The 23,330-nt window shown below is 42.3% G+C and overlaps 1 protein-coding gene across 4 annotated transcripts in view; it reads right to left on the bottom strand.

The window, feature by feature from the left end:
* Positions 1-1,704: 1,704 nt before the first annotated feature.
* Positions 1,705-23,330, bottom strand: part of plekha6 (pleckstrin homology domain containing, family A member 6) — a 159,188-nt gene continuing 137,562 nt past the window's right edge. For all 4 annotated transcript variants that reach the window (XM_030051586.1, XM_030051587.1, XM_030051589.1 and 1 more), the window contains 5 exons: positions 21,097-21,249; positions 16,678-16,811; positions 11,549-11,697; positions 6,650-6,757; positions 1,705-4,635 (listed from right to left, as the gene is read on the bottom strand). In XM_030051586.1, coding sequence (XP_029907446.1) covers positions 6,660-6,757; positions 11,549-11,697; positions 16,678-16,811; positions 21,097-21,249 — 534 coding nt within the window. In that variant the 3' untranslated portion in view covers positions 1,705-4,635; positions 6,650-6,659. The remainder of the gene's footprint in view (positions 4,636-6,649; positions 6,758-11,548; positions 11,698-16,677; positions 16,812-21,096; positions 21,250-23,330) is intronic.

The raw sequence follows: 23,330 nt of genomic DNA, 5'->3' as shown, positions 1-23,330 counted from the left end.
ACCGGTGCCCCTCCAGCCGCTAGAGGCGCCCCTCCCAGAGCAGGGGCCCTGGCAACTACACAAATACCTTAAAACTTACCTTAAATAAACTAAATCCCCCCTACCCATCCTTAAAATGCTAAATAAAATAAAAAATAAAATAAATTCCCTACCTATTCATGCCCTTAAATGCCGACAGGTGCCGCGCCCACCCTGTCAGGTCTGCCGGATCTGACAGGTGAGCAGCGCACACAGACTGCCATATATACCTTTCATATGTGGCTGCAGCAGCACAGCGGACAATGACACTGACAACATGGTTGATTATTGACTGCGCAATGCGGCTATTCGCCGGTAATCGCAGCATCAGGCGAGCCTACCTACTGGTTTACATATGCAACAATACATGTGTATTTGCTTAGACCCCAATATTAGACTAGGGTGTTTTTTCAGGGCATTTTCAATGGAAAAAATATCGTCTTATACAGGGACAGTTTTTGCTATAGGCAGTGTGGGCAACCGCCCACGGCGCAATCTACTTGGGGGCGCACGAGAAAAAAAAATCGCCAGTTTTCTAGACTACCGTATTGACCCGCAATATGCCACGGCACCATCAGTCGGCATCACGCGAGCCGGCCGCGGCACCGGCCGGTACCGCGCCCACCCGGTCAGGTCTGCCGGATCTGACAGGTGAGCGGCCTGATGCCTGCTGGTGCCGCTGGTGGGCAGATATTACGCAACACTTACTGCAGGGTAATACATATCGTTGAACATCAGAATGCTGTTTCACTGAATATCAGCACTCATGGAATGCCTCCTGTCCAATTAAATCTCTCAGTTGGATCAAAATGTTGTAGAATGATAAATGAATCAGCCCTAAAATGAGTCACACCCCACCAATTTATGCCTTGACAATATACAATACACTAATGAAAAATACCATAAATGCAGTAATTGCATATTAACATAAAATGTAGCTGCTGTTAAAGTCACTGTCGTTTAAAGACTTGACTCAACTAAGGCAACAAATACTGGAGACAGTAAATAGGTTTGTGGTGATGTGCTGGTGACATGGACAAAGACAGGAAGCAAACCCTCATCACCTCACCTTCATCACTTGGCATTCATAGGGACTGTAGGTTTCAACCTTTGACCTCCTCCCAGGGGTTTAAGTAGCCAAAGTGATGAAAATGTTGATAGATACCGAATGATTACTAGCAAGTAAATGGTAAATAGACTGCATTTCTATAGCGCTTTGCTAGTCTACTGACCACTCAAGGGACTTTACAATGTTTGCCTCACATTCACCCATTTACACACTGATGGCAGAGGCTGCCATGCAAGGTGCCTAGCAGGAGCGGTGAGGGGTTCCGTATCTTGCTCAAGGACAATTGGACACACTCTGGAGGAGCCAGGCATTGAACCAAGAACCCTCAAATTACCAGATGACCGCTCTACCTCCTGAGCCACACTGCCCCCAAGTTAGACTGTATTTAGTTCTTCAAGCTTTGTTTTTAAGGAACCCAGTCCATCTTTTTCCACCCCCCAGCTTTATTCATTCAGATATACAGGGATTGATATAACAAAGTCTGTAGAATATAATCAAGGAGTCTATTGATAAAGAGCAAAGGTGAACAACTACCCTCAGTAGTATCAGTAATTTTGGCAGTGATACTCGTTACTCAACTGGATCAAAATGACAGCAGTAATAACAGAATCATTCCAGACAACGAGACAATTTTTATCATATGAAATCCTGTGGGGAATTCAGAAGCATCTATAGAAACACATTTTTTTGTATACATTCATTTTATTGCAAGGTTTTTCTAAAGCAAGCATACTGTTTTTCTTTTTTATAATTTGCATAGTTCAAGCAGTTTGTGTATTGTCCCCCAAAGTAGCAACAGTTAAGATTGATATTAAGATTTATACTTGTAATTGAAATGTGAAATATTATGTACATTGACCAATGTGTGAAATATTTCTTTATTTTCATTACCCATAAATGCTACATCTAGTATCAAATATTGGACACCACCTTTTGGCTGTTTAACATTTATCAGCACATCTGTTGCCAGTCTCTCCAAAAATATCTATGTCATGTCTAAGTCATCCAAGACAACACCCAAAAGCAATAAATAAAAAAAATATGTCAGCAATAATCATTTCTTTCTTGTGAAAAATGCAAAACGTGTAATTGAGTGTAAAAATCGAACTTGACAGCATATTTGTCAATCAATATCCATGCGTCTAAAAAAATATGTACTGCCTCTTTTTAACACTATTATTCCCTTTCTCAAAAAAGAAAACAAGAAAAATAGAATCTTCAGACCTAGTTATTTTGTCTTTGCCTTGTGAGAGCCATATACTGCTTTGTTTATACAAACTTCATTTTTTTTTTTATTTTACGTTCAATATATTGTCTCTGAATCAGAGTACGCACATAACAATACAAAGACACATCTTTAATCTATGTCACGTTTACAGTGATGCATGAGAGGAAAACAAGGATGATACATTAAGATAAAATGTATGTGTGTATGTTTAGGGAGTTTGCCCTGTTTGGGCGTTAAACTAATTCTGGAGGAACTGGCAGTGCATAGAGACAAACATGTTCTCCTTATCAAGAGGCACAGCCAAGACACAGGGACGGGTCATCAAATACTGGAATCGATTGAGGGGAGTAATCCATATTCCTCTGGACTGAAAAAGATAGCTAGAGGTCTAAGCCCCAAACTGGCTATCTGTCAATTCTGGACATCATTTTTAAAAAATAATTTATTAAATTAATAATCTGCAATATGCTTGTATGTCTAAGTGTTGGTTATACTGCTCTTACTTAAACTATAGAAAATGACACAGAGAACATGATGGTTATGTTTCCAGTTCGGAATAAAAGGAACAGGGTAGTAACCCTAACCCTAACCCTACAGAAAATCAAAGGAAAGGTTTCAAAGGAGTTTAAAAAAAAATAAATGTATTAAATTATATTAAAGCTAATCTTCCAATCTCTCAAAAATTTATGTATAAATGCAGTTGGTCACTCTGCTTGTCAGGCCAGGCTACATAAGGGACACTTAACCATACAGGCTGAAATAAGGTAGACAAGTGCAAACTAAGTGAACCATCTTAGATTCTTTCAGAATTTAACAAATAAAATAAAGCAAGATTTATTCATCAAATCTGATATGTTAAGTATTTGGGGTAGTGGTGGCAGGGTGGGGTGTATGGGTGGTTATGAACCTGTAAACTATTACTGTTACTGTTAGATTTCATCTAGATTCAAACTCAAAGGGGTTCATGTTAGTAATATGTCCATTCATCAGGAAAAAACTGAACAAAATTTAAACTTATGGCACTGCATGATATGATGAAATGGATATCTTACTGGATAGCATTTTCCAATATATAACTCCTAGCAAACTGCATCGTTAACTGATGACAGATCTTTATATGTACTGGTGTTTTCAAGCTAGCAGACTAACATGTCTAAGGTCACTTCTATTTTCACTGACATCTTTCCACATACAATATACCATTTATAAAAGCATATTCAACTTACTTTACCTATTTGTTCAGGCAATCACTGAAGTAACATATTGAGTACCATTATTGTTTCCAGTGGTTTTGATACTAAACCTGAAAGGACTGGTTAAACCAAATTCGGGAGCTGGAAACAGTGATGTGTGAGGTGACTGTACACATTTACACACATCTGAAAAAAATTAAACCTATGTGTAAGACTGAGAGCAGTGGACATGATGGGCAAGGTGAAGATGGGTATCACAGTGAGTTCAAAGGGAGTTTTCAGCTCCTTGCAAAGGGTGAAAGGTTTCATTCTACATGTCGGTCCATTTTAAGTGTGGACAAATGCCTAACTCTCTGTTCATGTCAATGACTCCTGAGCGGGTTATTGGCCAATTATCATAGTTGGCAAGGCCAACTGAAGGGACAACGTGTCTCTCTCAAAGAGCCTGATCTTTGGGCATTTGGTGCCAAGAAGTATCTTAAAACCTCTTACTGATTTTAAGTGAGGCATTTTTCTACAGTTCAACCTCTACAGTATTCCACTGGTCTCATTTGAGCTCTCTATTCCATCTATCCATGCAGCTGTTTTCCATGTATATCTTCGCAGTGAGTCACACATACTCAATGTCCCTTGTGAACTGTCCAAATGTAAGTTGACTGACTTTTTTTGTCATAGTGTAAAAAATATCTTGATATTTAATCAGTAATCTCTCCTTTGTAGATTATGTCCTGAGCTAAATTATGCAGAAATATTGTGTCACAACTTGAGGCCACTAAGAAATCCGGATACTTAACTGGTTAGATTGGCAGCTTCAGATGTGCACAGACAGACTGCAGTGGTTCGGATGATTTCAAAGAGATAAATCACTCTACTGTAATCCTTCACAGGAAAAAAAAAAGTGCAGGTGGTGATAGAATAGTGCCCTCTTGAAGTTGGGGAAATTGACCTTTATGTCATATTTTCCATGTATTTTTATTTATTTATTTTTTACTCATGCCTCCAAGGAATCTCCTTTGACAATTTTCTGTGCTTTTGTCGCACTGGTTTAGGTCTGGGGTCAACGTTTACTTGTCCAGTGAATCCTCAGAAAGATGCTCCATCAAACTTGACAGCAGCCAGGGCTTGAGCTAGAGACAAACAGATGCAGAGAGGGATGGAGTCAGGACAGATGAAAAGGAGAAGGGAAAAACTTAAGGTCACTGAGTATATCTTTGCTGTTTGTGTGTCACTTGTTATGTGCAACCATAGGAGTGAGAAATCAAACGCTGACTCAACAAGCCAGTTCGGGGCAGATTTATTTGACAGGGAGTGCTTGTTATCTAACCCTGGGTGCTTTGTCACCATGAATGAATTAATAAAAACTCAATGCTAACTAGTCTGGGTTTAATCCACTGCATTCTTACTGTTAATGACTGTTGACAAAACTTTGTTTGCACCTTGTCAGGAATCAGAAAAAGCAAAAAGCTCTCAAAGATATTCTTATTAAAGGGAAAATCAGAGTTAATGGCTTCCAAGTGGTCACTTTATTATGCAGTATGATAAACCTACCAGTAAGGCAGCCTTCCATTCATCAGCAATTGTTTACTAGGTCCTGGAACTGGTCTTATGAGAAATAAGACTGTGGAATTGTTGTTGCTTGATTTTATCATTGGGTCTGATGTTGGGTATGATGTTGACCCTCTATTCCTTCCTGGTTGGTGGTGTTGTGGCTTAAGGCTAGACTCTGTTTTCTTTATATTGTGACATTTGGTCAGGCATAATCTGTAAAGGTGTTGCCCTGCATGTGTCAGTGTGTGCATAGGCTATGCATGGCTATGTGGTTGTGCAGGCGGAGCAGCAGTATGCAAAACTATTCACAAGCCATGTTCACAACAGTTTCTGTTGTGAACATGGCGTCATGTTCAGGGCATCATGGTCGTGTTCCCCATTTGCATAAAGCTGAGGTCTAGGATACTTTATGTAAATTATGGGCGCCTGGCGCAACTCACTACCTCTGGAAACTTCAGTGACACTTTCAAATTAACCATTGTCGATCTAAAATGACTTGAGATCCAGCAGCAGGGTTTATTTCTGCCTCAGATGTTTCCAGAAACAAATTTTGGTGAACTATTTTTTCATATCAAAGACAATTTCCAAAAGATCCACCATGTTGGTCCGGATTGAAATCCAGGAGAGGACGGCCCACTAGTGAAGTGTTTGTCCAATAAGGTGTATCTAGGAGTTGTCTGGGTGGTTATAAGAGAGAGGAACTGTCAATCATCAGGAGGGGCCATTAAGTGTTAAATCTGGGAAGCAGCACAACACCTGGTGTCAAACACATGCCCCTGTGGACATGTACGGTAAGACTTGTGTAAGGAATACTTCACCCACAATGCATATTTTTTTGTATCAGATAGTCCCTTTGCTGGTGCCTTCAATCCTCAATGAAGAAAGCTTTACTCACCAGCCTTCATGGTAAACTCATATTCCCAAAATGCTAGCCATTTTGGATTCAATGGGAAAAGACAGGGCAGTAATTTTACAATTTTAAAACAGCAGAATTCAAAAGTTCTGTTTAAAAATACTCACACTTGTCCTGCTGTATAATCCAAGTCTCTACTAGATTTGAGCCAAAATCTGTGTTTAGTTTAAGTACTAAGCATGAGACTGGTTAGGAAAATTACTTTAAAGGCTTGCAAAAAAGCTTTCTTTGTCAGGGGTTGATGGCAGCACACAGTGGGTACTTAATACAAAAATTGTGCAATATGAGTGAAGTGTTCCTCCACTGTCACTGTCATTCAGCTCTGCTATCATGGATGCGATGCAATTTGATTGATTAAATATTTATTGCAAAATAAAAGAAAAATTCTGGGGAAACGTTGGCTAATTTGGGAAATTTGGAGGCATGAGAATGGTCAAATTAAAAAACATAATTGACTTCAACAATGGGTGTTCAATGACTTTCACCCAAGAATAATAATATTAGATATAAAAACCCTCATCAATCAAGCCCTTCTTCAAACATCACCAAGTGAGGAGAGAATACTGTGCAAATCCAAACCCAAACAGTGAAAACCAAGCAGTGCTATATAAATGGAAGGGAATAAAGAGGATTGGGATAGAATGTGATTGGTGGACATAGTGTGGTGAACGAACACTCACCTTGCTAGACTCACACCTCCATAATGTGGGCGGAGGTGGGGAAGTCAGCAGAGGAAGGGGGAGGGGCCAGACTGGTCGGGGAAGTGGGGGGACTGGGGGCACACTGGGCTGAAATGTTATGGAGGTAGTGGGAAGGAGTGTGAAAACAAGGGAAATGAAAAGTGAAACAATAAGTGAGCCAAAAAGGGAGAGGTAAGGTAAGGTAAGCAGCCTGAAAAGGCAGAACTAATATGCATTCACATCTCAGAGAGATCTGATTGTGAAAATACAGATGTCTTTGTACTTTTAAGTTACAAAAATTGCTCATGTTAGTTTCCCTGAATCATGATTACCTATCTACCTATCTATACACCTACTTACCTGCCTACCTCACCACCTACCAAAGCCATTTACTGCCTTTACAACGCATTCTTATTCTGAGGGTGTCAAGTACTGAAGCTTTGTCAAAGCCCTCTGCATCTGATAACACAAAAGGCAGCTTTTGGGGTTGCAATGAGACACACTGGGCTTTCTCGCTTTTAGTGTCACCTGGTTAGGTTTAGCCAACAAAACCATTTGTTAGGTTTTGGTATAAAATAGCACCAAAATGAAAAGTGGACATGGCCGCAATCACAGAGGATATCTTGCTTCCTGTTTCGGAAATCAAACTCGGGTCTCTGCTTCAGCGTCCTGTGGTTTATATGCCCCCATCCACCCTGAGCACCTGTGTAGACGTTCTCGCTCTTTATACTATGTCACCACCCCTCGTGTCTCACACTGATGCCTTCGGCTTCTAATAAGTGCTTTTTGCATCGGTATTGGATGCTAAAGGATGGCTTTGGCGTCGGTATCTGGCACAGAAGACATGACTAATAGTGTGTATTTGATGCCCTGGGAATGAGAATGGCATGGCCCTAACTAACCTTCTAATTCATGAATTGCACATGACATCACAGCATGTGATCTGAACCCGGTACTTTGTTGCTGGACTTCTGTGCAAGCCATGGATTGTCCATAATGAACACCATGTTCAAGCATTAGGAGGCTCATAAGTATACTTGGTACCAGAGCTCCTTAGGTCTATGGTCAATGATCAACTTTGTAATCGTTTCATCAGACCTGTGGCCATATGTTCTGGTAGTGAGTTGGATCAGATAGCAGGAGAGGCTACCAGACAGACCTGGTAAACCCAAGTGGGTAGTGAGGGTGAACTGGGAATGTCTGGCTCTATCCAGCAGGTCTTTAACTTGCAACTCTGGGGGGCTTCTTTCGGATCCCGGGGGAGGTTGGGGACATGGAGTCTGAATGGACCCTGTTCAATCCGGTTTATAGACACCAATGGTGAGGGAGGCTGTCAAGCTGAAGAAAGAGGCCTTCTGGCAGTGCTGCAATCACGGTGGAGGCAAAAACCTGGGTATGGGAGACGTTCAGGGAGGCCATGGAGAAGGACTTTCGCCTCACCACGAAGACATTCTGGCAAACTGTCAGACGACTCAGGAGGGGCAGGCATGGCCTCACCCAGGTTGCTCTCAGCAGTCTGACCTTGACTGAGGAGGTTCTGACTTCAGCTGAGGAGGTTCTGGCCTTGACTGAGTAGGTAGTTGGACGGTGGAAAGAGCTCTTTGAGGAGCTCCTAAACCGTACTGACACACCTTCAGAGGAGGTGGCAGGGCTCGCCTTTTTCCCTGGCAGAGGTCGCTGAGGTGGTTGGGAAACTCTGCACCGGCAAGGCGCTGGGGGTGGACGAGATCTTCTCCGTAAAGCTGGAGGCCCTGGATGTTGTTGGACTGTCATGGTTGACACATCTCTCCAATGTTGTGTGGAGGTCGGGGACAGTGCCCAGGGGGTGGCAGACAGAGGTGGTGATTCCCATTTTTAAAAAAGGGGACTGGAGAGTGTGTGCCAGTTATCAGGGTATCACACTGCTCAGCCTCCGTGGGAAAGCTTACTTTAGGGTACTGGAAAGGAGACTACAGCGGATCGTCAGACCTCAGATTCAAGAGGAGCAACGTGGGTTCCGTCCTGGCTGTGGAGCAGTGGATCAACTCTTCATCTTCGCATGGATACTGAAAGGGGCGTGGGAGTTTGACTATCCAGTCTACATCTGCTTTGTGGATTTGGAGAGGGCCTTCAACTGTGTCCCCCGGGGGAACTTGTGTTGTATTGTACTTGAAATAAACAAGTAATAAGTAGTATTAGTAATGTAGTGTTAGTGTATGTTTATGAGTTGTAGAACATAATAAATTATCTTGAAGGAGTAGATGTTTACCAGTAAGCTTGACTCCAATAATTTAACAATATGTTAAATTATTTGTTTTAAAAATGTAAATTACTTATCAAGCAACAATTCAACTACCAATGAATGAGCAGTAGTATGCCTGTGATAACATAGATTGAATATGAAAAATAAGCTGAAGTGATACCGCTTCTCTGAATAGACAAGCTAAGCTGTCAGTGTGCTGCTGTTAGCCAGTGAAAATAGAGCAGAGTGGCAACTCTTCATTTTGTTAGACAATCTATGTCAGTGCGCTGCTGTAGCCTGGAAAGTTTCTTTGCCTGTTGGACTTGTGCGGTGCCGGTGCAGTTGTTTTTCTAATGTTTGGTTACGCTGCGGGGCTGCAGTCCTCCTCCTGCTTCGCTTGATAATGACGGTCCGACAATCTTCCTAGTGGTGCAGTGGGGGCGTATCCACTCCGGGCCCTCTCAGTCTTGTAGGTGACATGACGTCACCACAGTCACTTCAGTGCACACAACTGAACAAAATGAATGCAGATGAGAAATTCCGGGAATCGTTATGGGAACCGGTTTTGATCGGGCTCTTTAATTTTGGAACCAGTTCTGAAAAAGAACCAGTTCCGGTTCCCAACCCTAGTCATGAGCTCTGGGTGGGTAGGACCAAAAGAACAAGGTTGTGGATATAAGCGGCAGAAATGTGTTTCCACTGCATGGTGGCTGGGCGCACCCTTAGGGATAAGGTGAGAAGCTCAGACATCCGTGAGGAGCTCGGAGTAGAGCCATTGCTCCTCCACATCCAGGCTGCCACCTGGTGGAAGTGTTCCGGGCACATCCACCTGGGAAAATGCCCTTGGGCAGACCCAGGACACGCTGGGGGGGACTATGGGCCCTATCTTGTGCCACCCGCTATCCGCTGCCACTACCCGCTACCCGCAAATTGCGGATTTAGGAGCTTCCGCTATCCCTAAACGGTATCTTGCGCCACCCGCTACCCGCTATCCTTATGCCGACTCCGTCATTTGCGCCTGGAGGTGTGTTCGTGGGCGTGTTTCATGCGCTATCCCTAAGGTTGCTATCTTGCGCACACACTTTAGGGATAGCGGATAGCGGGTGGTCAGGACCACCCGCTATCCGCTATCCCTAAAGTTTGGGCTGTTAGGAGAGCGCGCCCAGGCGGCTTCAATGCGGGCCCCGACGGAGCCTCACCACGCACACGGTCGGACTGATACCGGGACGCCGCCGGAATGGACTGAGTATATTACTCATATAGACTGTTTAGAGGAAAGACTGTTTTAATTGGACACTTACGCCAGCACGTTTTATTGTTTTATCATAAGCCAGCAGCTGTGCTATATTTTTATTTTTAATATTTTATTTGCCCAATCTACCTTGTCAATAAATTAGTTTACACATAGTTCCACCTCTGCCTCTTGTGTGTGTGTGGTGTGGCCGGGGATTTTACTCAATCAGTACAACCTTGTGACACGTCCACTTGGACACATGTGGCTCCACCTCCCGAATTAACTCGCCTATAATATAATATATCATATGTATATATATATATATATATATATATATATATATATATATATATATATATATATATATATATATATATAAAGCCAACTTGCTTTAGCCTCAGTAGAAGCCCTGAGAAAATCTACCTCCCTCTCTCCATCGCGGGTTTAGGATTTAGGATTTAGGATAGCGCATCCTGCCCTTAAAGGCAATGGCACCTGGCACACTGATTGGTTTAACTGGCATAACGCCCAAAACACGCCTATTCATAATATAGCGGGTAGCGGAGGTGTTTTGCGGATAGCGGGAGGTGCACAAGATAGCAACTTTTACGGGGAACGCCTCTTCCTAAATCCTAAATCCGCAAATAGCGGGTTTAGGGAGTCTGGCGCAAGATAGGGCCCTATATCTCCCGGCTGGCCTGGAAACGCCTTGAGAACCCCCAGGAGGAGCTGGTGGATGTGGCCGGGGAAAAGACCATCTGGGCAGACCTCCTCAGCCTGCTGACGCCATGACCCAGTTCCAGATAAGCAGCAGAAAATGGATGGATGGGTGGATGGAGTACATACTGCATAATGCACTAATATATACAGCACAATGTTACAAAACACAACAGCATTTGAGTAAGCATTTCTAGAGATCGATCAATTATTGGTTATGGCTAATTGTTGAGGACATCTATCATTGACCTTAAGTTTTAAAATATAATTTTAATAATTCTAAATCTAGTTTTCTTATCTTTCTTTTTACAAAACTTCAGTTTTTAAGAGTTTTTTCTTCTAATTCTCTTGTTTTTCCCCCTTGTTTGTATTTATTTCTTTATTTTACAAATTTAACGGTGTTAATTGAAGATTTTTTTAAATTTATAGCAAGTATATTTAGCAATTCTTATACTGTAAATTCTGACTCTGTAATTTTCAGATTATGATGATGAATGAAATATCAATTATTGGTCGATCTCTACTTATGTCACAATCTGGTTTGGTGGCATGCCAGGGAAGGGATCCTTCACTAGCTGAGTTTCTTTTTCTAAAACTATCTGTAAGTAGATTTGGCGTGTGCTGTGGTGCACTGTTGCTTTCTTATGGAAAAAGGTTGGAGGGAGAGGGAGAGGGATGGTGACTTGGTGATGGTGTGAGTAACAGTGGCATGAAAGAGAGGTCTCACCAGACAGAAGGCGGCTGCGGCGTGAGGCTTCAGCTGCCAGGGCGCAGGAAATCTCAATGCGCTTCTCTTGCTCCTGTAGCTGCTGCTCTGAGTTCACCTGGCTTCCTCCCTCTACTGGGCCATCTAATAGGGGAACCACGTTCTGCATACTGGGTTAGGTGGGGACAGATAGAAGAAAAGCAAAGTATTAAATATCACTTGTCAATTGAACACTGGCATTCTTAATGACCAGTCAAGGTGGAATCTGGCTACTACTTCAATAAATGGAGAGAGAGATTTTGTCTCACAAATGATGCAATATTTAGGGGTTCAAGCCCATAGGGCTGACACCCTATTGTTTTGTGCGCCAGAAGGCCGATTTACACTGAAGTTCTTTGGTCCAAACTCCTCCTAGGCCGTAAGTCCAATTCTTTGGAAAGCCACTGTGAATCATCATTGGACCAGGCTTATCAAAAGTTGCATGAGGCTCCTTGATACTGTATTTCCTTTTGAGGTCAAAAAGTTTTGAAATCAGAAGTTGTTTGTTCACTCATCACAAAACTGCCATGATATGTTCACATCAGTACCTGAAACATACCCAAATTATTTTTAATGAAACTGTTGAAAGTTTTAATTTTTAATTGTCTGTCAGCTTGAACCCTGTATATACCACTTGCGGCTACATTAGTATTCAGTTTTTGAGGGTAATAGAGATGTCTTAAAAAAACAGTCATGACTGGAGTTTTAATCACTCGTTGCAGAGTCTTCCTGTCCTGGGCCGTGCACATCCCATGCCAGTTTGTGATGTTTCCAGTCAGGATGCTTTCAATCGCTCCTTTGCAGAAGCTGACAAGAACTTGGCATGGGAATTTTGCTTTCTTAAGTTTCCTTAAGAAATACAGCCGTTTCTAAGCTTTTTTAACCAGGGCAGAGATATGTGAAGTCCATGTCAGGTTCTCTGTTATGTTGATTCCCAGGAACTTGAAACTGCTCACGTGCTCCACCTCAGCTCCATTGATGTAGACAGGGTTGTGTGTCTTTGCCTCCTTTTTTCTAAAATCAACTATCAGCTCTTTGGTTTTGCTGACGTTGAGCAGTAGGTTGTTGTCTGTGCACCATTCTGCAAGATGGTTGATTTCCTCCCGATATGAAAACTCATCATTGTTGGAAATCCGGCCGATGATGGTGGTGTCATCCGCGAACTTCACAATAGAGTTCTCTCCATGTCGGGGGTTGCAGTCGTGGGTGTACAGCGTGAACAGGAGGGGGCTGAGCACACAGCCCTGGGGGGCTCCGGTGTTGAGCACTAGAGTGGAGGAGGAGAGACTGCCAATTCGAACTGACTGGGGTCTGTTTGTGAGGAAGTCCAGTATCCAGTTGCAGAGAGTGGTACTGATGCCCAGAGTGTTCAGCTTTCCAATCAGCTTCATGGGGGAGATTGTGTTGAAAGCTGAGCTGAAATCAACAAACAGCATTCTGATGTAGGTGCTGCTTTTCTCAAGGTGAGTGAAGACTGAATGGAGAGCAGTGGATATGGCATCCTCTGTGGACCTGTTGGTTCTGAATGCAAACTGCTGAGGGTCCAGACTGGCAGGGATGTTGTTCTTTATGTGCTGGAGAACCAGTTTCTCAAAGCACTTCATCAGGATGGGGGTGAGTGCCACAGGGCGGTAGTCATTTAGATTAGACACTGCAGACTTTTTAGGCACAGGGATGATGGTGGCTGTCTTGAAGCAGGTGGGAACACTCTCCTGTGACAGCGATATGTTGAAAATGTCGGTAATGACATCTACTAGCTGGTTGGCACATGTTTTTAGTACACGGCCAGGGATGTTGTCAGGCCCAGCAGCTTTACTCATATTCACTTTCAGGTAGCAAGCTGAGTAGCTTTCAGGTAGCAAGCTGGGTAGCAGCATCCCTGAACATCTGCCAGTCTGTGCATTTAAAACAGTCCTGTAGAGCTGCTGTAGCTTCATCTGTCAACACTTTAACTGTTTTTACAGTTGGTTTGACCCTTTTTGTCAGCTGGATGTAGGTAGGCAGGAGAAGCAGGGAGATGTGGTCTGACTGAGGGCTCTGTAGCTGCCAGGAACATTGGTGTAGACATGGTCCAGTGTGTTGTTTCCTCTGGTGGGGATGTGGACGTGCTGGTGGAATCTTGACAGAACAGTTCTGAGGTCTGTTTGATTAAAATCCCCAGCAACAATAATAACAGCATCTGGCTGTTTTGCCATGTGACTGCTGATAACCTCATACAATTCCTGGAGTGCATTTTTTGAATTTTCATCCGGTGGAATGTAAACAGCAGCAACAAACACACTGGTGAATTCTCTAGGCAGGTAATATGGCCGACATCTCAGCAGTTAAAAACTCAATGTCAGGTGAACATTTTCCATCCACTCTGACTGCACCTGAGCACCAAGCATCATTGATGTACACACAGAGCCCGCCCCCTCTCGTCTTACCGGAGTCTTGTGTTCTGTCAGCCCGGAACAGGCTCCGCCCGTCCAGTGTTAAAGCCTCATCCGGTATGTTTTCATGGAGCCACGTCTCTGTTAGGATGAGAGCACCGCAGTGTCTGATCTCTCCCTGCTGGGTCAGCCTGAGCCGTATCTCGTCCATTTTATTCTCCTGCGACCGGACATTAGCCAGGAGTAGGCTAGGTAGTGGGACAGCCTTGGGTCCAAGCCTACTCAGCCTCAGTCTCACCCCGGCTCGTTTCCCTCTCCTCCTGCGTCGACTACACCGCCCGCGATGACGTCCGATCCGAACGCCCTGGTCGTCGGATCTTAAGATGCCGAGAACAGATATAATCCCAAGGTCCGCAGCACTCAGTGCAATTTTTGCACTTCCTTTTCTGATATTGAGGAGTGTATTACTGTCATAAGTAATACACCCGCAAGTGATACGATTCTCAGCAATAAAAAAAAAAAGAATCGCTCCTCTTTTTGCTGAAATTGAGGGAGCCACCAGCTACTGCATGCATGCATATATATATATATATATATATATAAGAAAGAAATACTATAAGAAAACTATTTTCCCAAGTATATATACACTACTCACAAAAAGTTAGGGATATTTGGCTTTCAGGTGAAATTTACGGAAAATGTCAAAAGTTCACGCTACAGTGATATTATATCATGAAAGTAGGGCATTTAAGTAAAAGCATGCACTGGTGATTTCCTCATCTCAAACAATTTCTTGAAACAAAAGCCAACAACAGTGGTGGGTATACCACAACAAAAAATGTCAATGTCTCAATAACTTGTCATGTGCCCTTGAGCATCAATTACAGCTTGACAACGACGTCTCATGCTGTTCACAAGTCGACTTATTGTCTGCTGAGGCATGGCATCCCACTCTTCTTGAAGGGCGGCCCTCAGGACATTGAGGTTCTGGGGTACAGAGCTCCGAGCCTCTACACGGGGACACAGCTGATCCCATAGATTTTCTATGGGATTCAGGTCTGGAGAAAGTGCAGGCCACTCCATTTGAGGTACCCCAGTCTCCAGCAGCCGTTCCCTAATGATGCGACCTCGATGAGCTGGAGCATTGTCGTCCATGAAGATAAAATTAGGCCTGTGTTGTTCATGCAGGGGCACAATGACTGGATTAATGATGTTATTCAGGTAGTATGGGCTTGTCACTGTACCATTCACAAAGTGTAGGGCAGTTCTGTACTGACTAGACACACCTGCCCACACTGTAACACCACCACCACCAAAGGCTCGTCTGGTGACAACAGTGGCTGATGCATAGGGCTCTCCTTGACGTCTCCAACATCGTTGGCGGCCATCATTTCTGCTCAACATGAATCGGCTTTCATCAGAGAACAGCACTGAGGCCCACTGGTCCCTCGTCCAGCGTAAATGCTCCCTGGCCCATGCAAGACGATGACACCTGTGCCTGGTGGTGTGGTCAGGTACCCTTGCAGGTCGTCTAGCACTGAGACCATGCTGATGTAAACGGTTTCGAATGGTCTGACGTGACACTTGGGTGCCTCTCACCTCCCTTAAACGTGCCTGGAGTTGAGTGGCATTCATCATCCGGTTCCGTAGGGCACTGTTCACAATGAAGCGGTCATCAGTGTGGGATGTGGCCAAAGGATGTCCACTTCTATGCCTTTCTGTGACTCTTCCAGTCTCTCTGTATCTCTGTTGCAACCTGCTGATGACACTCTGTGACACTCTAAGCTCAGTGGCCACTTCCGTCTGAGAACATCCTGTTTGAAGCCTCGCAATGGCGAGGTGCTGCTGATCAATTGTTAGGTGTCGTCTTGGTCTCATGATGTCAAAATGTTAACAGCATAATGAGGAGGACTGTTTAAATACCAATTCTAATTGAACCAGGAAATTTATTGGTCGATTCATGGATCAAACACCTGATGTGAATTTTGCCGTTAAACTCCTTGTTAGAGAACAGCAACTTGCGCAAAAAGTACTGAAACACTGGCAGGTAACTGCACTGGCAAGTACTGGCAGGGCTAGAACGGTAGGGCGCAAGGCAGTAATTTCGCCCAGGGCGGCAACATGGGCAGAACCGCCACTGCCCACATTCAACACAAATCATTTCTGAGTGAGGGCAGTCTTGCCTGTTTAGATGAGTTATTAATTGTATACAAGTCCAAACAGAATCTGTGGACTTTTTTTCTGGTTTTCTGTGGTGATTCAGGAGGAAAATCTGTGGGATTCTGTGATTTTTTTTTTTTTTCATTTTAAGGTTTTAGACAGTTATCCAGTACTATAATCAATGTGTTTGGAGCAAAAATAAAACATTTTAACATGTGTGCTCAGACACACGCGCGCGCACGACATCATTGGACACTACAGAGTTTAACTTTGGGGTGGGGTGGGGGGGCTATTACTTAAGAGTCATTTGCTTCATTTTCTAGGTCCCTGGATGAGTATTTTTTTAAGGCATACACCACATATCTTCTGCTCCTTTTTTGAATAATATGGTGGCTGACCCGATTGCTGTATCTTAAAACTTGTTGGGTAGTCTATATTACATTATCCATCCAAAGTATGTTATAGATCAGTGGTTGATACATTTACCAGTGCAGGGATGAGGACTGAGATGAAGGAAACCAGAGGAAACCCTCCCAGCAGCCCTTGTCATTTCAACTGTGTGTCAAATGCAAAACCTACTTAGATTTGGCGATGAGAGTCTTGATCCTCTCCACTTTCTTCTGTTTTTCCTTCTGCTCTTCGGGGCTCAGAGGAGTGTTTTCCTCTGTGTCCACATAACGCTCTGGAATCACAACCTTGTTGGGTGCCATCAGCTAAAAAGAAGCAAATCCAGGATATGTACAAACATGTATTTACACAGTCATGCATGCACACAGATATATGAATATAAAAGATATAATTCTCATGTAAAACAATTCACACGTTTACATATTGGAAATTAAATTAATGTGTATACAGTGTTACTTTCGTCAACGATTATGATGACGAAATATTTACATCAACGACCCTTTTTTTCATGACGAAGATGGGACGATGATGAGCTAGCTCTCAAAATAGCTCTTTGATGACGGAAACATAACAAGACGTGTGTGTATTTTCGTCATGATGAGACGAAACGTGACGTGACGAAAATGTTAGTAGGTGGTGTAGTTGACTTTCAAAATGCATTATTTCCTCCAATTGTGCATGTAATCTGTCTGCCAAAAGCTCAAAATATGAGCAATGCATCCTGTGGCTTGTTTGGTTGAGAATGTGTGCACGGTGTGGCTGAGCCACACCGTGCGTACAGCCTCATTTACATTGTGGTGTACGCCGAAGACGCACAGCGAACACAGCTGATATAGGCTACAAGCCCACACCGCGGTAGCGACCGCGACCGGTGTCGGCGGACACAGCTGATAGGCTACAAGCCCACACTGATCATGGTTGTGTTCGTAGCGCAAAACCGTCCTACGACACAGTACAAACAAGGCTACCAGGTAGCCTGCGCACACACAAACACGGTAACACACGGGTGATGGTGATGGACTTTTGATGTCTGTTAAGTTTTACATCATAATAGTCAAATGCATCTTTTAATTATAGTGGCACAGTGCATTCAAGGTCTGGTTCTCAGAAATAAAGCCACAATCAAAAAGAAAGAATGTTTTGTTTCTTTGTGTCTTTGTGTAATGACAATTAATTCCACTGTTATCAATTTTACATATGTGTAGTGTACAGTCCTGAGTATATCATTAAGTACTGCATGGTTGCATTTCATCTCCATTGATGGGAGAGTCTACCTGTATTGGCATGATTCAATTAGTTTCAACTTTAAAGACATACATGTGTGTATGTGTGTATATATATATTTAAATAATGTGTGTGTGTGTGTGTGTGTGTGTTTGTGTGTGTGTGTGTGTGTGTGTGTGTGTGTGTGTGTTTCACAAATTTCAACCAAACATGAAAAGCTCATATGATGTGACATCATATTGTGATATTTTATGGGCAATTGTTTGGAAACCTTAGGGAGGAGGGGTCCTTGTTCAACATCGATGTACAGAAAACGTCTAGATAGACCTATAGCAGGGTTATCAGATGAGTTGTCTCTTTTTTCAGTAAATCACATCTTTTTGGCACTCAAACATCAGTACCCTTTTCCAGTGTCTTTTGGTGTGACGTTTTTTATCTAAAAATGCCAAAAGTAAATTACCTTTTTGTCATCACTACATTTAAATCTACCGTATTTCACCAATTAATCGTCCGGACGAAAATAGCCGCCTGGTTCTTATAAACGCCTGGAGTCTGCACCCATTTTGTGTATTACACGCCCACCCGAATAACCGCCGGGGCGATTATTTGCATTACATTGAGGTAAACCCAAAATAAGGCTATTCACCTTATTTTTGCAGAAGTAAACAGTTAGCCACACAATAACTGGGCAGCACTTCCGTTTTCTGTCAAAATAAGAGAGCTAGCTAACTTTAGAAAAAAGGGTGTACCGTAATCTTAAATCGACCGACTATAAATATGTTAGACAGTGACTGTCATCACAATAATGGCCTGGTGCAGGTCTGTGAAAAAATAAATAAAACTTCTTCTTAAAAAATCTACCTTAGATCCAGGTGTTTTAGCTAACTACAGACCGATCTCTAACCTTCCTTTTCTCTCCAAGGTCCTTGAGAAGCTAGTTGCCATGCAGTTGTGTGATTTTCTTCATTAGGATTCAGACCGCATCACAGCACAGAGACAGCACTGGTGAAAGTTACTAACGACCTCCTTATTGCTTCGGACAAAGGACTTCTTTCTGTCCTGCTAGATCTTAGTGCTGCATTTGACACCATTGACCATCTGATCTTATTACAGAGTCTGGAACATTTAATTGGCATTCAAAGAAGTGCTTTAAGCTGGTTTAGGACCTATCTCTTAGGTCACTTTCAATTTGTACATGTTATTGATGAATACTCCATGCACATGGAAGTTCTACATGGAGTTCCACAAAGTTCTGTACTTGGACCTTTGCAGTTCATCTTGTATATGCTCCATATAGGAAATATTATCAGGAAACATATATTTTCACTGTTATGCAGAAGATACCCAATCATATCCTTCAGTGAAGCCAGATGAAATCAATCAGTTGACCAGACTTCAAGCATGTCTTCAGGACATACAGAGCTGGATGACCTGATGAATTTTCTACTATTAAATTCAGACAAAACTGGACTGGCGACCTGTCCAGGGTGTTTCCCTGCCTTCCGCCCAATGAGCGCTGGGATAGGCTCCAGCAACCCCCCGCGACCCTTGTGAGGATAAGTGGTTTGGACAATGGATGGATGGATGGAATTCAGACAAAACCGAAGTTATTGTAATAGGCCCTAAACACCTTAAAAATGCATTATTTAATCATATACCTTAGATACTTCGACCCAGCTCCCCCTGATGTCAGCCCCCAGCTCCTGGGGCCGAGCACGTGCCAATAAGCAAGCCCACTCGGCGTGGCAGCGAGGCATCTTGTGAAAAAGCACTACTGAGTGGCCAATATGCACCAAAATTGGCACATGGCCTCAAATGGTAAATGGACTGAATTTCTATAGCACTTTTCTAGTTTACTAACCAATTAAAGCGCTTTCCAATATTTGCCTCCAATTTCAAACAAATGAAGGCCGCATTTCTCAGCCATGTTTGAAGGAGCCTTTGAAATATTTTCAGATGGGACAGCCTAGACGCGCAGCTGTGAAGTGTGGAAGGAAAATACACATTTTGGGCGGCTCAGACTTCCTGATTGATTGAGACTTGCTAATTGACGGGCCCATCCTGTCGTCTGGGCCTGGCCTTTAATCCTGTAGGCATGCACATGAACACTTACCATGTCTTTTGTTCCCATTCAGAACCGCACCCTACCTGATCACTGCCTTACAGTACCTAGATCACTGACTTACAGTACCTTCCCTCACCTTTTGTTCTCTGCCTATTTACATACCGTCTGTACTCACTGTATAAAGGTCTTCCCCTGACAATGCTCTTGGTCAGCTCACCGTACCAGATACCTTCTGTGTCGGTCAGTTAACCAGTGTAACCAGTGGTATACTTCAATAAACTCACACCATTACAGCAAACTTCTAGATTGGACTACAGTGGTTTTTCTTCAACAGACGCAATCAGCCTTCGAAGGCCACACCCCCTGAATTGGGATACAGCCGAAGTTGTCAGATGTCAAACAAGAAAGACTGTGTTGCTTTTGAACACATTTACTCATTTACATTTGTAATAAATTAAATTAAAATGAAAACTGAAAATTTAACTTTGTTATTTATGAATGTTTGCTGCACAGAGTTAGTCGCACAATGTTCCAAATTTTTGTGTGATTTTTCTTGATCTGAAAGATCTGTGTTTTTGCATTGACAAATTGTGGTGTGGTGTGGCTCATCCAATGGTGTGACACAATATCATGTGGTGTGACATTCAAAATTGTGACAATAAAAGGGCTTTGTTAGTGATGATTCCTAAAAATCTCAGTGGAACACGTGGAAAATAATAGCAGTAAGAGTCACAAGCATTTTGTTAGATTTTTAACAGGGTTTGTCAGAATTAATTTAAAGTATACTGAAAGACTGAAAATAGATGCCTTACTTTGCACAGTGATTTAGAAAAATAATACAAGGTGTAGTGGATTTGCACAAGGAAATGCAGGATGTCAGTAATAAGTAATGATAAAGAATCATGATAAATTGAGTTACTTGAGACAAGTATACCCCATTTTCATTTCATATACAATAACTATCATGCTACATCATATGACAATTTTAGGCACTAATACAATAAATTAGTGATTACATTCAAATTCCAATACAAAACATCAAACATCAACCACTCCACATATGGCCATGTGGCCTCAGGCCAAAGACTGGCAAAGACTGGCAAAAGCAAGGGGAATGTCCAATAAGGCACATGAGGGACACCATAAATGGGCCTAAACTGGAGAAGTAATGCTAAGCGGTGGCACTTTAACCTACACAGGAGAAGCTCCAACCCAAAGTGAGCCCGCCCATAAACACCAAAAACCATATATAGAGTAGGAAGGGTACAAAATGTATGTACCCTGATCGGATCCTGTCTCACCTCCTTGCTGATGTCCAGATCATAGTGGTCTGGTTCGATCTGCAACCGTCTGAGGCGGGCAATCTCTTCCCTGGGTGACTCTACCCCCTCACCTCGGACAGCTGCTTCTAAGTCCTTAATATCCACCTCGTGGGCTGTCAGCCGCCTCCGAACCTGCACACACACACACACACAAATAAGACGCAAATTGACATATGATAGGCCCAACTGGAAAAAGCCAATCTAAATCTTGTCCTCACCTCACAGTAATAAAAAACCCATATACTAGAATGTTTGACTAATTCTCTTACACTAGAATGGAGAACTAAGTGCTAAAGAATTGTATAAAATTGTATAAAACTGTTACCACCGGTAAAAACTTTGGTTGGCCATAAATGTAATAATGGCCATCATAGCAAAGTGACAGAGTGTGCAAAATATTGGGAGTTGCATGCCCAATGCAAGTTTACAAGACTGAAAGTAATTTAAAAAGTAATTTCAAACAAGCCAAGTGTATCTCCCCTTTTCCGGACAGGAAAATACAGGCTAAATTGACCAGATCTCAAAAAGTATCCATCCGAGCAAACTAAAATTTTACAGTGTGCCTATTGGATAAATAAGGAACAGCTGGTGAATTTTTCAGAATTTTTTGAGACCCAAGTGCGTGGGATTTCCTGAAAATTTGGTGAAATGACATGGAATGACCCATATGCAAGATAATAAGATGTGTTGCCTTTTCAAGGCAAGCACATAATTACTACTAACGGTCTCACCCAAAGCACAAAATGTACATCCTGGATTTTTTCACTCGCAATCAGAGTGAACACAGTCACAATAGGATAAAAAAACGAGCAAGCTAGACAGTGAATGAAGAGAGAGCATGGAAGTAGAAAAAACATGTTTTGGAAAGGTCACTGCAACTACAAGATACCTGTACACAAAAGCTTTTAGGCTTAGTAGATAGGACACACACACACACAGACACACACATACACACACACACACACACACACACACACACACACGCACGCAACCAAATGCATGACCTCCTACAGGCTGCTCCCTGGCAGAGATAAAAAGCGCCTTTTTTTGTTATGTTTTGTTAAAACTCAATTAACGTTTAGAGACCTGAACAAATTCAATTAGTCAAACAAAAAATCTGCAAGATATTAAAATGAAAATGAGGGGGGAAAAAACAACACTGAATATCCCTACAAATTTTGTGAAAATTTATCATCAACTGAAAATACCATAAAACTATTATAACTGTATATTTAAAATATTTACAATAAAATTACCCCCAAAATGTTACAAAAATATTACAAGAAAATCACCAAAATGTTTTCCAAAAATATGAAAAAATTGAATGAAAATAGAGCCATCCATGTATAGAAGTTATGCAACACCGGATATGTGCCCACTTAGCTTAAAATATTCTATTGTGCAGGAGGGGCAAATACATAATTTTTAGTAGCATCCAGAAAACACTGAACAATACTAAATGTTTTTTAACACTATGGCTGGTGTTCAGGGCCATACTAATTCACCCTTGCAGACACGGAGTATGTGTACAGAAATTGCAAACATACACATTCTGTAAATGTGCAAGTTGAACTTGAACAAGAACTGAATAACTGTAGAAATGTTTCACTTTGTGGTAATTGCCCCAGATGGAAGCTAGATGGCACAATATCAATGTTTCTCATACAGAATCATCACAACTGAACCATATTCAACTTGAAGGACTGTGGAACCAGCTCAGATGCTCAGATGACCTGCGAAACACCTGCCAAGTACCAAGTAAGTAAAATTTTATTTGTATAGCGCCCTTCACAGTACGAATACACAGAGTGCTTCACAGTAAAAACAGATAAAACAAAACAGTAAGGTGACCGTCAACATCATCATCATCATGAATATCATCACGAACATCATCACCAACAGGGCTCCAGACTAACTTTTTCACAGGTAGCACTGGTGCCACCTAGCTTTTCATTTAGTAGCACCAAAAGAAATTAGGTAGCACCATATTTTTCTTTGTATAGCGTGTTATTAATGCATGACCTTGTCATGTTGATGAAATTTAAAGATTAAAAATGACCCAAACTTGTCTGCAAAATATTTTAATTTGAACTTTACATTTCTCTGCAGCAGCAGTACAAAATAGATCATCTTCTTCATATAAACAAAACATAAAAATGAAAGTAGGGATGTCTCAATCATGTTTTTTTGCCCCCGAGTCCGAGTCCAAGTCA

Source organism: Myripristis murdjan, chromosome 5 (assembly GCF_902150065.1).
Source record: "Myripristis murdjan chromosome 5, fMyrMur1.1, whole genome shotgun sequence".
In the NCBI taxonomy this organism is placed as follows: Eukaryota; Metazoa; Chordata; class Actinopteri; order Holocentriformes; family Holocentridae; genus Myripristis; species Myripristis murdjan.
This window is presented reverse-complemented; position numbering and strand designations above follow the sequence as displayed.